Here is a 19,564-nt window from a genome sequence, read left to right as displayed (position 1 = left end):
AAATGGTTATGTACTCTGTAATGATAATGACAGCATGAGTTAATAATAATAATTATTAATAATCTCAAGCTTCAATAAAAAAAGTACGTAAGTACTTTGTCGGTATCCCATATCGTTGATAACAATTGAAGCAGCTTGTTGTTTTATTCATATACCATTATTTTATAAAATACATCACACTTCTAATGAGCAAACAAAAGTATTGCCATAGATGATTGCCATAGACAAGAAACTATGTTGAGTATTAAAATGAATTCTTAATCTGTGCTATAAATTAGAACGCAAGTATTTTTGTCAACATGTCGGACAAGTTAGTGTATTTTTATAATTATCTAAGAAATTAACTTTCTATTGTAATAATTTAACGTTTTAAATACAAATATTGTGAATACATTATTGAAAACTGTTTGACCATTGAAATTTAATACACGAGCTCAAGTGTTTAATTTACAATTTATCCACAAAGAAATTACGTGCAATGAGCCTTAATCAATAAGAAATTGTTTTCTTCACAGCGAGGACCTACTCGGCGATGATTTAGGAGACCACAGTCTCGCAGATTATAACCTCGGTAATGAAGAAGAGGAACAGCTTCTCGCTGATGATTATGACAGTGGCCCGTCACAAAATGTTCCCAGTTCGAACAATTCCTCATACAATGAATCAGTAGACACAGTACCTACGGTGCAAGGCATTGAATATGCTCAGGTACGATATATAACCAAAAAAATAACAAGTTTTACATTATAAGTTTGTATTTGTTTCCAGGAATATTAAACAGACTATCCAGTTTGTTTAAACAGCTCATAAGGAAAACGTAACAAGATTTGGTTTGCTTATATGACATTAGCCTTATAACAGCATTTAAATAATCCCTTTCTTAAAAATAAAATATAATAAATAATTTAAAATTAAATCTCATTTGATAATGATTAGTATTAACCTTTTTTAATAAATTCCACACTTCTGGTGACAAGAGCTGGCGCTAATTTAGCCCTAAGGCTGAGTCTAGCGGTGTAGAGAGGCAATAGTGCCAGCGTCTTGGGTACAAAGCCACAGGACAATTTTTTAGACGGATTTATTTTAGATAGATTTTATAAAAATGTTTGTACATAAATATAAAAAAATTAATTAATATAAATTTAATAATTGATAAAATTTAATGAATAACATTGACAATAATTGTACAACGTCTAAACAGCCAGGGCCATACACACAACCAGAGCCAGAATGTGTTGTCCCCAATATAATAGTGGAAGTACCGAACGTAACACAAACGGAGCACACAACATATGCAACATTCAATGAGCCATATGAGCAAGAACATGCTGTACCACCGGCCATTGTAAGTTATCAATACTAATATTATAAATGCAAAAGTCAGTCTGTCTATTATGCTTTCACAGTTAAACCACTGTACCGATTTTGATGAAATTTTTTATGAATCAAGCTTGATATCCAAGAAAGGACAAGTTATATATTTTTAACTTATATCTGTCACTCTCCAAAAACATGCACTCGGAGCAGCGGGCAAATACTAATATTTATATATTTTTACCATTTATTTATCGAGCAACGTAGTACATGTTGACACAGAAGCAATATACCAACTTAACATAACAAGATAAGCATTTCTGCTATTATAGATATATATTTATATATAGGCATATTCTTTTAGTAATTTATCCCTTATATATTTAAATATAATAGATCAAAAATAAAAGTTTTTATTAGTAGTGAATCTTGTTATATAAATTACTTTATGGCTGTTTTTTGTAGTGAAAGAAATTTGGAATTTCTCCACTCACAGTCTGCCTTGTGTCAGTTTTTGCTATAGTTCCAGCTGTCTCGATTCACAGCAGCAGCAATATTTTAACTCATGTCTATTATGTTTAATATTGTATAATACATACTATAAATATGCTTATTTCGGAATAAGGAAGAATCTGGTGCATAGTGATATTGGTGACTAATTATGCAGTATTCCTAAAGTAATCCACTTGATGGTGTAGATTTGCGCAAGTCTGTTTGAGTATGTATCACCTACTCATCATTTATTCTACCGTCAAACAACACTCCATGGTATTGTTGTGTTCTGGCTTAATGAGTGTTGTAAAGTAAGTGCGATTACATGCTTAAGGGACATACCATCTTAGTTCCTAAGGTTTGTGATGCATTGGCAATTCATATATAATACATTGCCAATGCATCTATATATGGTTAATATTTCTGACAATACCAATGTCAACAGGCTGTGGTGGTACTACTATAAAAAAAAACCCTTGCCTTTCATCTTGTACGATTACTTGGAGTGCTTCATACATAAGTAATTGACTATGTAATCAATTTTCTTTCAGCCGGCCGCCCCCGTGGAGTCACCACAAATCGTACCGTCGGAGTTGCCCCCTGCACCGAGTAAGTATCGAGATTTGATTTTCAAATTACTAAGCTATTTCATAATTTATTAAAATAACAGATAATTTTACCACATATATATTTCTTAACATGCAAACTAATAAGTTTTAGCATGAATTAGTTAGGAAAGCCATATCACAATACAATAAGCTATATTTTATATATATTTTATAGTATAAATAAATAATAATGTTTGCTTGTGTTGTTCCAGAGTCCGTCAGCCAACGCTCCCCGCGCACACGCAACATTCCCGACTCGCTAGGTGACTGAACTGTTCCTATATTGATAGTAACATGCCACTGGCTGGTGTATTGTAGATTATCAGAATATAAATCGAATAGATCTGGTAAATTAATTGCAATGGCTATACATCTGGTTCTGGCCGAGATGGCCCAGTGGTAAGAACGCGTGAATCTAACCGATGACCGTGGGTTCAAACCTGGGCCATCACCACTGAATTCATGTGCTTAATTTGTGTTTATAATTCATCTCGTGCTTGACGGTGAAGGAAAACATCGTGAGGAAACCTGCATGTGTCTAATTTAATTGAAATTCTGTCACATGTGTATTCTACCAACCTGCATTGGAGCAGCGCGGTGGAATATGTTCCAAACTTTCTCCTCAAAAAGGGAGAGGAGGCCTTTAGCCCAGCATTGGGACATTCACAGGCTGTTACGATTACAGTACGGCTATACATCCGTAAAAATACCGTAAAATTTCCTTTTTTTTATGGCTCAGGACGGAAAAATTCCATCAAGTTGACCAACATAGCTTTCTATAAAAATGTTCTTAGTTTTCTCGATGTATATAAAAAATGGAAATATTGCTACTTTAGCTATTTAATGTATATTTAGAAAATTTTGCAAAGATTGAGTTGAAATTTTACAATCTATAAGTGGCTCAGTTTATTTGATTTATCATTAAATACTTCTTTTTTATATGTATTAAAATGTCTACAATTAAAAATTATACAATCTAACAGATAAAGTGTTCGTACCGCGGAATTCATACAACGGTCGCGGTCGCAGCTCGTGGAGGAACCCGCACTACCGACAGAACCATCCCTACAGACGTAATAACACTTTCAGGGTGAGTTTTTATTTTAAAAGTTTTTTTCTTATTTGAATATGGAACATTATTACAAAATTAATATACAATATGAAATACCACAAAAAAAAAACAAGTAACAAAATATCGTAATTAATTAATCTACTTCAAATTAAAATACTAAAATAATTAATATAAAAAATAATTTTGTTTGTATCCCCTTTATTTGGTTTAATCTTTAATTTCATCGTCCTTATTACTTTCAGGGTAATTTCGCTCAGCGCCCGTCGTTCCCTCCGCCAAACATTCGACCACCGATCCCAAACCAGCTACCAAATAGACCAGATATACCAGACAATCGTCCGAATTTACCGCAAATGCCTCGAGCATTATCACCCGAGCGACCCCTTCCACCTCCCGAAATAATCCAACCTTCGAATCCACCAATTGAGAACCGACCGTTCAATCAAAACTTCCAAAGATTCCAGTTCAGGAATGAGGAGCCGAACTTTGTGCCAAACATTCGGCCCAACTACGAACGTCCAATGTTCTACCAACGTCCTTACAACCCGAGACAATTTGGCCCAAGGGATATGATGCCCAATAATATGCCCCAAGTCATAAGACAACCTTTACCATTAATGACAGTGAACCTGCCAAAGGGCAGGGAACCGGAAGTAAGAATGTTGCCAGTTTTGCCTCCGAACTTACCGAACTTACCCCCTGGAGGGCTAGCAGGGAAGAAAGTTTTGATCAATCCTCACTTTAAAGGGAATTTTCAACCGCCTGTTGAAGGTAAGCGTTACTTCTATTAGTTTAAGTTCATCCATTCCATCAAAGAAAATATTTCAGCATCTTATATGAAACAATTTCATTTTGGAATCAGCTCTATGCCTCAAAAACAACAAATACGTAAATATACTATATCTGATATAATACAATAATGAAAGCTATAAGATCTCCATGTCAAATATATTATAAAATGAACTACTCAAGTTACCATAAATACTCCTTTTTTTTAAATAAAAAAATATCAAATCATGTGTGTGTTACTGCTGTACCAAACCTTCCAAATCTCCTTATGAGGACATAAGGATGTTTGGAAATTATTCCACGACACTGCTTCATGGGGTAAATGGCTACACATTTGGCAGAATTTAATCTGACCCGTAGATTTAATTTCCTTTGTAAAACAAAATGAATTATACAATTAAGCTCAAATTATTTGTATAAATTAAGCTCAAAAATTAATTAATTAATCAAATAAATTAAATGTTTCATACATTTGGTTAAGATTCATGTGTTCTATCAACTGGGCCATATCGGTTTTTTTAATATAACCCTTTTATATTTGACTAAATTTTATTTAAAATTGTAATTGGTGATCTTATAATTCCTATTATATCGATGAAATGTACCAAACATATTTTCATTACAATACATTTAGTGTTGCCATGAACTTAGGGTAACTTTGAAGCAATCGTTTTTTTTTTATTTGAGAAAAATCGAGTCGAACTTTTTTGTAATTTTTTTTAGGATTAAAAAGAAAACATACAATGCTAACGGATCAAGTTATTTATTTTTTTATTAAATCTTAAATTCAGAACTGGAATATAAACCGTACAACCTAAACTCGCGAAAATTAAAATCATAATTTCACGCGCCTTTTTTAATGCATCGTTATTGTTTCGCAGTGGCAACACTCATGCAATCTTTGACATTGACATAAATTCTACAATCTATGTTCAAAGTTCGACCACGGCTCAAAGTTACCCTAATAGGCTAGAGTACGTTATAATACAATAATATTTTCTATCATAGGGCTCCCAACATACGTTCCGACGAGAATACAAAAAAGTCCGCCTCTCAGTCCAACACTGGAGAGTAAATTCGGTAACAAATCGTTACGTTTTGTATGCACGTTTGATTTTGTACCCTAACGCCTTATAATAAAGTCTGCTTTCTCGCTTTATATTATCATGCACCATTTTCACATTTATTTTATTTATAGTTTTTCCATTACTTAATTTTTATCTTTATATTATTGTGGGTTTTCCAATATTTAACCAGTGAGAAAAAGTTACGAATAAAATAATATTATATAAAAATAAACAAAAAGAATACACACAGTTCAGTACCTTTTTCTACTCTGTTTGTCAAATGATTGTTTTTTTTTTGTTTGGTAGCAATTGACTAGCTTTAGTTTTATCAATAAAAAATAAAAAAAAAGGTTAGAAAGATAAGCTTCGGAACATGCCAATTTGTATATGTTTTCCTTCGAATTGCGACCTCTGTAAATGGTAAATATTATTAAATTTAAATAATTGCTATTTAACAGTTAATTACAGTCTCGACTCGACATAGTCTGGGTAATATGATATTGTCTAATATAATTTTATACTTACAATAATATCATGAGAGATAAATAAGAAATAAAATGAAGGTTATATGTAAAAGGTTATTTAGTTAAGGGTTAATATTATTACAGATAAATTATCCTAAAATTGTTGATTAAAGTGATGAGATTTACAAATGCTTTAAGAAAAAAAAAACATATTTTTTTCATAACTGACCAGTAACCAAAATACAAAGTTGTGTCTATCCGTTCTGAAATGCACTGCGAAACAAAGTTTCATATAAATTTGCGTATTCTTTCTTGCATTAAACTATAAATAGAAACAATAGTTACTTTATATTACAACAATATTTAGTTAAATATTTGTTTATTTAAATTTTCATATTCAGAGTTTGTTAAATGTTTGTTCTATTGTCTTTTGCACTCGGCTGTTTTTTTTTTTTTTGTAATAGTAAGTTCGTTCTTACTAGAAGTAGTATATTATATAATATTTTTCATGATAATATTCTCGCACTATTCTCCTTGCATGTGTATTGTTTTAACGAGTGTGGTGAATCATCAGTAAGCTGAGACAGCATATAGCATAAAATATTGCTGTTTCTGTTTAATATTTAAGGTTAGGATTAAGATTTTATTAAAAAAAAGTTTAAAAAAAATTATACTTATAGTTAACTTTAATATGTTTTTATATTTAAAAAAAAATCATGAATATTGTAAGGATTGTAATAAGTTAATTTCATATGTATCAGCATCGCTTGTTATATTAAAAAATATATATATGTAACAGCGTGGGGTTGATCACGTGGGGCAATTGGTTGTCGGAGCCGTTATCAGACATGTTGTAGGCGTAAAGTAAAAGTTCAGTCTCGTACGACTATTGTTTATTTGTTCGCGTACAATCGATAATCAAAAAATAACAATTAACCGCGCCGATTAAAGTGGTTGGAAACGCAGCAAGTTCGATACAAGAAGACGACCGTTCGCCCCGGAGTCCCTTTCCCAAGTATCACGCACGAGAGCGTTCAGCAAACCTCAAGTGTCCGATGTTAAACCATTAACGACTCATTATTCATTAACTGTCAAGTGGACACTCGAAAATCCTGTATCGACCTTACTCAAGCGTACCACTTGACGTTTCCGAGAACAGCTTATAGACGGCGTTGTACTTAAATTATGGCGTCTTATGTTTGTACTTTATATGTATACTTATTAGATTATATAAATATCGTGACACAATGACATTTCTATATTTACATTTATTTGGAATTTGTATAAAATTCGTATTTAGAGACTGGGTCATAAAATTAATTATTTATCACTCGTTTTTGTTCTACGTACCCCTTAGAAGCATCAGTTTGTTTGTTTACTACGTATATTATAGTCATGGAGAGGTACAAAATTTGAGTCGTATTTAATATATATAAGTAGCTGGCCGTTTGCATTCTTGGATTAATTAAATTTTTTTTTTTTTGGGAATCGAAAAAGTTAAAAAGTAACAGTTTTAAAAATTTCCTGGGTCCTGATGCAGGATACTTTTTAACTGTTGTACCAGCACTAACGGCGCTCCCCCGCAGGGCCCATCAAGGACATCGACGACGCGGCGGAGCGGTTCATCGCCGAGCAGCGCAGCGCCCTGGCGCGCGCGCAGCGCCGGCACCGCGCCGAGCCGCAGAGGTGACGCACACGCGCACGCGCATACTCGAATACTGACACGAACACACACACGCGCACGGGCACGCACACGCGCACGCGCATACTCGACATTTGACACGAACACACACACGCGCGCATACTCGACATTTGACACGAACACACACACACACGCGCGAACGGGCACGCACACGTGCATACCCGCGAACGCGTGTATACAAAACTTTACCGCTTAGCATAATATGAATATTAGGCTATATATTCGTCTTCTGTCTAGATCATTTACATTATTTTTTCTTTGTATCGCCTATATTTAAAAGTGGTCATCAAAGATAAAAAAAGCTCCAATAATGGGCGTGCCCTCAGAGATGTCGATATGTAACGTTCCTTAATAAATATAATAAATGTATTGATTAATCGATTTCATCGATCTTATTTTGATGACAAGTATTGAGATCAATCTAAAAGTTAACGTAAGTCTCATATTCGTTCCAGGTACATCGAGAACACTACAATAGAGATAGAGAACGATCTCGCACGCAGCTGCGAGGATCGCGAGCTGTTGCGGAAACAGGAGGAGTTCATCAACGCCAACAGAGCTGGTCTGCGGCGACGGTACGCATCTCATATAGTGTTGTGTAGTGTTTATAAGAAAGTAAATTGACAATAATTGTAATGTAAGCACGCGATGGGTTGTAGTTAAAGTCAACATCGCTACGGCTTACGGGTCTCTAGCGATCTGACCTTTTGGGCTGAAGTGGTACCCACTTTTAGCTTGATGTTTAATTGGAGGGGAAAATTGAAGAATTATAAAATTTTTATTTAAAAAAAAAAGGTTTTCGTTGGTCACTTAATATCATGTGCCATCCAATGGTTGAAAAAACAAGTATACATAGATAGCGACAGGAGTATTTGTTTAAAGATGAATTACAATCGTGGAGGCCGCTGTTACAGTGCGTATATAGGAAACTGTTACAGTCGTCGATACGAACGAGTACACCGCTGCAGCTCGTAGGACACGTGTTGTGTTGCAGGATGCGCTCGCCCTCCCCCCCGCGCTCGCCGTCCCCGCGCCGCAGCCCCGAGCGCCGCCCGCGCGCCAGCGACGAGGTGAGCCCCCCCCCCCCCCGCCGAGGTGAGGTGACGTCACCGAGCGTAGTGTAACAGTGTTGTGCGCGCAGGAGAGCGAGTACCGGCGGCGCGTGCGCGAGCAGGAGTGTCTGCGCGAGCGCGTGCTGCGCGCCAAGGAGCTGCGGCGCCGGAAGAGCGCCGCCGCGCTGCAGCGGGACCTGGCCGACAGGTGCGCCACATCGGACGTTGCTGGGCGTCGTAGCAAACTGTCGTGATGATCTGTTCAGTGATTAACACTTGAGGGCGTCACAAACAAATAAATAATAATAATAATATCCTGGGACATTTTTCACACTCGCCCATCTGATCCAAAATTAAGCTTGTACAGAGCCCGTGCTATGGAAACCAGCCAACTGATATACTATATATCCTACTTTTCTTTTGTAAATACATACTTATATAGATAATCACACCCAGACTCATGACAAACAGACATGTTCATGCACACAAATATCTGTCCTGGGTGGGAATCGAACCCACAACCTTCGGCGTGAAAGGCAAGTATCTACCAACCACGCCAACCGACTCGTCAAACAATAAACACACTCACTTTTGATTTAATTAAGATTCACATATTTCTATCCACCGATACGAGCTTATTATATAGCTTTTTAATAAACAATTCCTTAACTGAAACAATTGAAAACGATAAAATTTTAATCGATTAAATTAAATACAGATATAAGGATCAACCGGACAAAGAAGTTCCAAAGGAAGAAATAAAACAAACCGATACAAAGGAAGATAAACAGAGCATCGCATTTACAAACGATACTCAACAAGTGAAACCGGACACTACTAGGAAGACACCGGAGAGAGAGAAGGAGACGGAGATAGCAGAAGAGAAGAAAGAGACTAGAGATAGGTCTCCCATCAAGGTCGTGGAGAGCGCTGAGGCTAATTCTACTTGTGGTTAGTATTGGAAGCAACTTTTCTAACTCAACGAAAACATGTGTACAAATATGGACTTTATCCCTATGAGCTACTCGTATCTCTAAATAACTGGTGAATCAAATGAGATAAGAAAAAAAACAAATAAGTGTAGAAGACAGAAGTATAGTACCCGTACTTATTATAGTTATTTTAAATATAATAATATAAGTATGCGTCTGTAAATTTTTAAAACTATACTTCATATCGGCCATGTTTAGTACGCTCCACCTACTAAGGCCATTTTCACAATTATCGCCTTATATCAACATATTTAGTAACGCTTCGGTCTTATCGTACTTAATATATGTGAGCCATTACTTTAACTCCCAAATTGTATTGCGTAGATTTTAAGAACGTTATTAATTGAATTATATGAATGTGATTCCGCTCGTCCAGAGACGCTGACCCCCCCGCCGCCGTCGCCCGAGCGCGGCGCGACCCCCCCGCTGCCGCCGCCCGCGCGCGCGCCGCTCGACAGCGACGACGACCTCGACCTCATCCTCGACGACATCGACGACATCCTCTCCGACGACGACGACTCCGGCCGGTTCAAGGAGAAGGCCAGCAAGTTCGTGCATGTCTATATAATTCGATCGAGTTTGTCTTTAGTTATGTTTAACTATGGAATGACCTGAGACCTGATGTACAATGTTGGTGTCTTCTAATCCAGAGTAAACAGGTTTTTTTTAGGCAAGCGTGCTAATTCAGACCGTATCGATGCTTAACATCAGGCAAGTCAATGGTCAAACGCTGGCCTATTGATTGTAAAAATATTTTTTTTAAATGTCGTTTTTTGAATGTATTTAAAAGTAAAGCAAAAACAAATTAACGAGTAAGATGTAACTTCTTTCAAAAAATTCTTTGTGCCTATCCATTTTTATCACAATAAATAATTACAATCAGGTACTCCAGTAGTGACAATAAGCTACTATTATAATAACAAAACTAAAAGACAGAAATAATTCAGAATGTTTTTTTTCCCCCAACTGATTAGCTTATAACTGCATAGTTGTGGGATAATAATTTTATATTAGTTTAAGTTTTGCATTTCGTGCAAGTTTACACAAGACATTTAAAAATATATTTTAATTGATAAAATATGTTATTGTTTTCGTTGTCTATATCAAAGTTCAAAATTAAAATAAACATGTCACTTTTCAGGGACGAAGGGCCAAAAACAGTTGAAAAGCAAGTCGACCTCCGCTCAAAATTACCTCCTAAAGTCGCCGAACCAAAGAAACCGAGACAGAAGATCACTTTTAACGACAACAGTGAAGATAAACGAAAGAAAGGTAGGCTCGTCTATATATATGTATATACCTGTGTGCCGTATATATACATATTATCCGTACATGGTTCTGCGTCGAAATTTCTTCCGACCGTGTCGGATTGCCGTCTCATCTCGCATTGTGAGTGTGAGGGAAATAGAGAGTGCATTTGTGTTTACGCACACACTTGTACATTATAATATACCCTGCGCGGTTAGTCTCTTGAGAATATTCGTCGTAAAATCGACGAAATCGTTTTGGAAGAAATCATCATCATCCGTATTTTTTTTTCGCTGGAAAAAAGCATTTACGTGTGTCCCCCACATGAGGTGGGGGGGGGGTATGTGCGACTCCCTGGCGCTGATGGCGTTGGAATACCCACTAAAATACCAACGGTACCCACTCCGTCTTTTACTACCGTGACGATCATCATCCTTATGGGCTAGCTGTAAAGGCTGCAAAAGTCTTGATTTTAAATCAGTCAGACCAATAAAAAGTTGTTAAGTTTTCTATAGAAAAATTCTCAGTAGCACTTCTGTGTTTAGCATACTATGAGAGTGACGGAATAAAGAATGCTAGGCGAACACTTATGCTTTTGCGCTATAATGTTATCAAAGATCTGTAAATCTCATTTTGTATTTAATATTAATCTATTCCATGTATAATTGAACATTTTAATAATGAAAAATATATAACATATTGATTAATGTTTGTAATGTTTTCAGATAAATCACCAGTACGGCGATCTGGCTTGGGAGCGAACAAAACAAACCACGCTGTAAAAGCTGACACAAAAACCGATAAGGTGATACATTCATATTGGAGTATGTTCGTAACAAAGCAATATGTATATACAAACATTTAACATATATATTGATTTCTAGTTGTATTTCTAAATTTTTTCGCAAATTCTTCGTAGTTTATTCAAGACCTCGCGTCAATTCTGATATTGAAGTTGTTATTTTTGTCTTTACTTCTCTCGCGAATGGAATAAGTTATAAGTTATTAACTTACGATTTAGATTAAATGTTTCTTATGATAATGTTTCTAAAATATTAGGATATTGAGATGTCATAGTAAATATTTTCTTATTGAGTACTACAACTTTAGTTAGATTGGTATAGCCGTGATATAATATTTGAATAGTTATGTGTATTCTAAACCTAAAATATTTTATTACAATTCATTGGAGGTTTATACCCAGCAATGGGTAAAGTAAAAAGTGAAAGGAGGCTGAAATGGTCATGACGATAATGTTGTCACTGGAATATCACGGCTTTTACAAGATATCTGTGACGTTAAACCTAATTTTTTTTAAATAAAAAGATACAATATGCTTTATATATCACTCATATATTTTCTTAATTTTAGGCAAAATCGAAAGTGGAAGTCAACGCCACTACGATTAAGTCGAGGCAAAAGATTACATTTGACAAAAAAGATGTAAGTAGATTAGAAAATACGTGACGTCGGCATTCGCTTAGCCTAGGTAGCTTACATTGTCGAGTTGTCATTTTAACTGACCGCGCCCGCTCGTTGCAGGCCGGCCGGCCGGCGGCGCCCGCGCGGCGCGTGGTGCTGCGCAAGGCGGCCGCCGCCGACCCCTCGCAGCCCACCCCGTGCATCTTCAGCCGCGCCGTGCGCACGGCCATCGCGCCGCCCGCCCCCCCGGGCCCCCCGCCGGCCCCCGCCGCCCCCGCCGCCCCCGCGGGCCCCCCGCCCGCCGCGCTCGTGCGCAACCTGCCGCCCGGCATCACGGACACGCGCCTGCGCACGCTCGCCGCCGACTCGCAGGTAACGTGAGGGGCAGCGGCCGGCGCTTTGGTGACTGACTGACGTCCCGTATCTAACTGACGAAACTTCGATTAAATTCGATAGTCATATTTTCAATTAGTTTTCATGGCGGCAATATATAGCACCCAATCTTTGATTGAGAAATTTATTTGTCCAGTCATCCTTTAGAAGATTCTTACATATACATATGTATGTAAAATTTAATTACCTAATAGCTAAATATCGTATGAAATTTTACTTGAATATCATCGAGTTCCCGCGCTTTATTAAACGTTAATATATTTTCAATTAGATGTAAAAACTGACAATATACAAAAGGAATGTTCCTTCAATCACCAAAGCAAACCGATCCCGCCCACGTAGTCGCTTAAGTTACCTATATATATGCATATAACTTATGCATTAATTGTTTAAATTAAGTTTTCCATTCTTATCTGTGATATGAACTGTGATATTATTTATGTATCTATATACGTATTATATAATTGTACGAATAAGATAGATTATAAGTTAATAATGCGATTTTTCTATATTTATTTTATATATAATTATTTTTTTTTTTTTGTTTTAAGACCAACCATTAGCATCATTTTATTTAATCTGACAATGACTCTAAAAATATTATATACGTTGATTCGAAATAAAAATATTATATAAAAAAACTCCCAAGTTTAAATTCTTATTTTCAAGAGTTACAAAAAACATATCTCTAAAATAAGTTCGATATAGAGCCAGAAACTGAAAGCCGGGGTCTTATAAGAAAACGAATCCCTCATGATCAAACATATCTTGTTTAAAAGGTTATGAAAGCATTGTTTCGTTTGTTTAAAAGCAAAGTACGTCAAAACTAATAAAATCCCTAACAGAAGCTGGGCAAGTCAAACACAAAAACAACACCTATGTCGTAAAATTTGTTTGTCGTACAATTTACTGGTGGTAGAGCTTTGTGCAAGCTCGTCTCGGTAGATATCACCCACACATCAGATATTCTACCGCAAAACAGCAGTACTTGGCATTATTGTGTTCCGGTTTGAAGGGTGAGTGAGCCAGTATAATTACAGGCACAAGGGACATAACATCTTAGTTCCCAAGGTTGGTGGCGCATTGGAGATGTAAGCGATGGTTAACATTTCTTACAATGCCAATGTCTATGGGCGTTGGTGACAACTTACCATAAGGTGGCCCATATGTTTTCATATTATATTTAAAAAAAATATTAGGTACATACATGTTTAATTTTTATAACTATTGAGTTTCTTGCCGGTTCTTCTCGGTAGGGTCTACATTTCGAACGGATGTTAGCTTTATGTTTAGTATTCTAATATGGCGATTCAAAAGTGCGTTCATGTGCATATTCGTATAATGAATTAATCAATATTGAGCTGTATTAAAGTCATGTTAAACTCGCGATACGGTGCTTTCAGGTAGTTGTTTAGTAACCTGCTTGTTCAGTATATGTATATATAGTATATATATGTTTTATTCAATATAAATATCTCTACTGTAGTCTATACCAATTGAAGGGAGGAAAAGGTAAAAGAGAAAAAATCCTTTGATGATGATAAGTACAAATCCCGTGCGACAAACAATTCCATAAACTTTTATTTGATTACTATCCAAATTGTGATTGATTTACAAAAACATTACAATTTGAATACACTATTTGTGTAGTTTTACAATTTTCTCATCAACTGTCAATTATTAGCAAAGATTATTCATTTGTATCTAACACAGATAAATAATTAATTAATGATAAAATAACTAATTACTGGGAAAAATTATTTGAATTGGAATTTTATATCGGTAAGAGTATTATTTTCCGACTGAAGCTATATTTTTGGTTGAAGCTGAAGGTTATTATAACCCTAAGAAATTTAGTTCAAGATTTTCTAAAAGTAAATATTATTTTTATTTTATTGTAACTGTATACAAACAACAAGATGATTCACTTTGTCAAAACTGTGTTTGTTGAAACTTGTCAAAAATACATCCAAAAAAATGTCCATTAAAATATAATAAATATTGTTATTACTTAAACGCTATTTAGCAATCACAATAAGTTTATTTTTAATCAAGTAATGCGAAACTAGACCAGCAAAGAGACTTTCAAACACTCAAAATTTTGCTTATGCTTATTTACATTTTTTCTCTCTTCAATTGGAAATGTTAGATCAAAAAAAAAAAATTCAGTACCGAATGGTTGGTATTAACTTGTTATTTTTAATTATATTATTTTATCTTTTAAACATAAAGAAATCGCATGAATAAAAGTTTAGTTTATATAAAAAATAATACATTTATACTTAATTTATAAATAACATTATAAAAGTTTTAGTACTAGCTTGAACGAATTTGTACAAAAACATATTTGGTTGAAATTTTGTACATTTCTGTCGACTATTGTCTGATATAAAAATTTAAATGGTAAATGTTCAACTCTTACTTATAGTATGTAAACAAATTATAAAAAAATCAGATTTTTTTTTATTAAAAGATGTAATTCAATATTTATATTATTTGAATATATTACATTTTTTTACATACTATTTACATTTTAGAAGAAGTAGGAAAAATATTAATGTTTTTTTTAAATTATTTTACGCTATATATTGTCGTGATTTATTTGAGTTTTGTCTTATTTAAATACTGTGTAAAGAATTCCATGGTTGTTACAACATGATTCATCTCGTTCTGATATTGTTGTTTTTGGTATTAGAGGATGAAGGAACCATTCTATTGTTGAGTGTGTAAAAATATTTGAAATAAATTTCAAGAATTGTTTTCGTGCTACGTCCAAAAAGGAACTAATTTCGACTTTGATTATATTTTAATAATTATTTATCCAAGTATAGAATGATTGAAATAAATAATTATAATACTAAAGACCATGTAAAAAACCATATGTTATTATGAGGGTAGTTTTACAAAATATCACTATTTTGGTCATAAATAATACATTATGTAGCAAAGTGTAAATATTTTTATGTTTATTAAAATTATTTACATTTTTTGTGCCAAAAGTGTATCTAACGCTTTTGCATTTACCAGCATACTCGAGAAATTGCAATAATTGTTATGTAGTTATAGAGTGAATGAGAAAACCTTGTTAACTGCGTGTCAATTGAACATTTTAAATATTATAACTGTATATATATTAATGTATAAATAATATTGTTCCTATTTCCTCTAAATTGTATAAATGTTATATGTTATATGATATAAGTAGATGTAGTCTAAGAGCCAACAGTCAAAACCAAAGGATTAATGTTGCAGAGCTTAAGTTTGGATAAAGAGGAACGCAGCGCTATTATAATATTCAAAACGGGTCTCGCGGCTGAAAATTTTAAGAAGAAATTCAACAACAAGATGGTCGCCGCCAGTCGTTTGACTGTTACTTTACAATAGATAACGTATTTAAGTTAATTAATAGAATTGTTTAATATTCAAATATTTGTAAAGCCACTGCCACACCTGCTTTTTGCCATGTCGTTACAATTTTTAATCTGTTACTTAAAGGCGATGTATTATTTAGGTCTGTCGAGTCTTTAAGTGTCATCCTGACCGTTTTCTTATTTATCAGTAATTGTATAAAAAAATCACTGCCGCGTTGGTCTAGTGGCTAGATATAAGGCCGCTGACCAGGAAGTGCTGGATTCAGTTCCCAGGTCGGGCCATTAAAAAGTTATTGAGCTTTTCTGTTAGAAAATCCTCAGTAGCAGCCCGGGGTCTGGAAGTATATACACTCCTGTGCCTCGGAAAGCACGTTAAGCCTTTGGACCTGCGCCTGAACTTTTTCCGGTCGTGTCGGATTGCCGTCCCATCGGATTATGAGAGTTATGGAATAGAGAGTGCACCTGTGTTTGCGCATACACTTGTGCACTATAATATCTCCTGCACAGAAAGAAATCGGTCGGGAGGACCTTACTGTATATAAGAAAATATTACATGTTTTTATAAATTTATACTCTATGAAAAAAAAATGTATTTGTTAAAAAAATACCATAGACAATTATATTGTGTCTTTTAAATAAGAGAACTGTTAAACAACATTATAATTAAAAGATTATTTTAAAATACGCCTCTTATATTATCAACCTCAAATTTCTGAAACGCCGATCATAATCAGATTATTTAATTTGAATGACAATTGAGGTAATTAAAGTGTTTGTTTGTGGTCGTTCAGTCGCTCAGGTGTGACCGTAGCTTTACATATGTTTCTGCACGAGTATGTTGCATTCTTAAAGAATTTCACTAACATTGTTTTTTCCTCCGATAAAAATATACTTTATAGATATATATAAATAAAAGCCATGTATAATTATTATAATCCAATTTTAGTTTGAACATGTTGAACACATCTCTGTGTTATCATATAGTATTCGTTTACTATGAAAGTTAAAATATTTAAAAAAAGAATGTATAAATTAAAACTTAAACAACAAGATTTAGTCCGAGTAACTTTATTGTAACTATGATAAACATACACACATCATTTTTGCGCTTGATTATGTTAAATTTTAAATTCAAATTCATTACCCCGGTATCCGTTTTCAACGACTTTGACAATTCCCCTTTAATTAAATATTATTTTTTATATAAAGGTTATTTATTGTTTCAATATTGTTTAAAATAAATGATAGATAAAAAGATGAATGTTAGACAATTTATTACTGTTATTTTTTTTTCTTTTTTTTTTTAAATAACATCATTAACTAATTACGCTTTATTGTTATGTCAGATTCAAATAAACACACACACGCTCACGGACATACGCACACACACATTAAGTCGTTTTAAACGGATTCCATCGTATGTTATTCACATTATGTGACTTATGACATTGTTTATATAAAAGATTTGAATTTACTAATTTAACTTAAAAAAGAAACAAATTAAAAAAAAATAATTAAAACCTATTTATGGAGAAATGCTCAATATGTTTCAACGGCGAACATTTAACAACGATATTATGATCACAAATGTAAATTGTAAGTAAAATTTAATAATTTATATAGATTTATTCAGTTTTATAATTTTAAAACGTTGAACTTGCTCGATCCGGTGTTGCCATGTCGCATTTGTCAGTGGTCACTATTTTTGACCAATTAATTATATTTTTGTATTCTATATACATCTCTATTTAGTAAATAAGTATTTTATAGTTTTCTGTTACATAATTGAACCACTGGATTATGTTTTATTAAATTCGTTGTCGGTTCCTAATAATATATAAGTAAATATAGACATACTCTGAATTATTACATATTTGTATTATTTTTTTTTATTAAGAACAACCTATGTTTTGATTTATAGTTTTTCTCACACAAAAGTATGTATTAGTCAAATATGTTATGTAACAAATTTGATATTATTATATAACATTGTGATTTATTTGAGTAATAAAAAGATAATTTTGACCAAATTTAGTCACAGTTTATATTAATTTGGCTATATTTTTTTTATAAAATATGAAAGTATATCAATATAAATATTATAAAAAGTATAATATTTTGTATCTTAAATATCAATGTTATAAATTCAACAAAACACAACGGGTCACACAAAAATATAATACAAAAATCAATGTTGTATAAATTGGTCATACAGTGCTATAATACATATGTATGTATACTAAATGAAAAAAACAAAGTCATCTAATATATTCATAATTAATTGATATACTGAATTTCAACACTATATGATTTTATTGTTGAAAGTATAATCACTACTGACAAAAGGATATAAAAAAATAAAGTTCCAATTCATATGTCTGTAGGAAGAGAATGGTATGTTACCGTATATTTATTTAAGAAATTGTTTTATAAGTTATCCCGGAAACAGCAGAGGAAAATCTATGAATATTTTAGTAATATATACTAGATAAAACGTTTTACGAATTTAAAGTATTCAATTTTTAAAACGACTTTCTTGCACTTGTAGTAGCGACTTTTCTTTGTAATTTTCCTTATATGCATTACATACATACATTTATTTATAAGGTGCTTATTGTATTATTACTGTCTAACTAATAGACCTTGTTTAGCGTGTGTCTATAGATACACACAATGTCTCTGTCATCTGTAATTTGACATACGAAAGAAAGAGACAGCGCTATATGCAAGAGCGCTTCTGTATGTAAATTGTAATTTGTGTGTCATTTAAACGAAATCAAATAAATTTTTACACTGAGTGTATGTATTTTTTAATCGGTTAATGAAAATTGACAAACAGATTGTTTGATAAGTATCTGTTTTAAGACTCACTTTCGTTTAGTGTTCTAATGTAAGTGCGCGTTTGTATTTATTAACATTGTTCTTTGTATAGATATTTAGTAATATCTGTAACACAATGACTAGCAACGGATTTAGGACTTTTTAAGGCGACGGAAATGAAATTGATATGATTTGACCGTTACCAAAAACAAATTTTAATGCTTTTTAATTTGCTTATATAATGTAATGATATAACTTAACGGGTGATTTAATTATTGTAGATTCAATTATAAGAATAAAACTGTGTCTATAGTTTTTCGACACAAAAAGACGCCAAACCGCCTAAGGCCTAAATCCGATCCTGGTATTTTTTAAGGAATTCGTGTTTCAAGAACATTGTCAGCTCCTACAGTATAACATTACATCGTTTAAATATTTGTTCTTACAATTCGTGTCTAGTTAGTTCCTTTGAGAAAATTTTAATGTGTAATAGTCGATATAAGTAAGTCTTAAGAATTTTAGGTTTTCAATTATCATACCTTGTGACAAATAAAATATGAATAGTTATTATAAAAGTTTATTATTTTGTAACCTGAGCGAGTCGATCTCAAATAAAATAATCAAAAATGAACATTTATGTTGTGTTTTAATTATATTATTAAGGTTTAATTAATTATTTTATTCGTATATAATATGAATAAATATTTTCAATCGTAATTCCTGTTGTAAATATATTTAAGTCATTATCAATAATTAAT

At 33.4% G+C, this 19,564-nt stretch overlaps 1 protein-coding gene across 1 annotated transcript; it reads left to right on the top strand.

The window, feature by feature from the left end:
• The first annotated feature begins 279 nt into the window (after positions 1 to 279).
• Positions 280 to 18,784, top strand: LOC126777502 (sporozoite surface protein 2-like). The gene is made up of 19 exons (XM_050500515.1): positions 280 to 310; positions 516 to 708; positions 1,202 to 1,345; positions 2,358 to 2,415; positions 2,627 to 2,677; positions 3,398 to 3,504; positions 3,729 to 4,257; positions 5,284 to 5,355; positions 7,393 to 7,492; positions 7,964 to 8,083; positions 8,503 to 8,578; positions 8,650 to 8,768; positions 9,279 to 9,511; positions 9,929 to 10,100; positions 10,694 to 10,824; positions 11,526 to 11,605; positions 12,172 to 12,243; positions 12,343 to 12,594; positions 15,868 to 18,784. The coding sequence occupies exons 1-19, from the start codon at positions 300 to 302 to the stop codon at positions 15,997 to 15,999; spliced, it is 2,652 nt and encodes an 883-aa protein (XP_050356472.1). The 5' UTR covers positions 280 to 299; the 3' UTR covers positions 16,000 to 18,784.
• The last annotated feature ends 780 nt before the right edge of the window (positions 18,785 to 19,564 follow it).

Source organism: Nymphalis io, chromosome 23, assembly GCF_905147045.1.
Source record: "Nymphalis io chromosome 23, ilAglIoxx1.1, whole genome shotgun sequence".
NCBI lineage: Eukaryota > Metazoa > Arthropoda > Insecta > Lepidoptera > Nymphalidae > Nymphalis > Nymphalis io.
The sequence above is the reverse complement of the archived record's forward strand: the minus strand, read 5'-3'. Positions and strand labels throughout refer to the sequence as shown.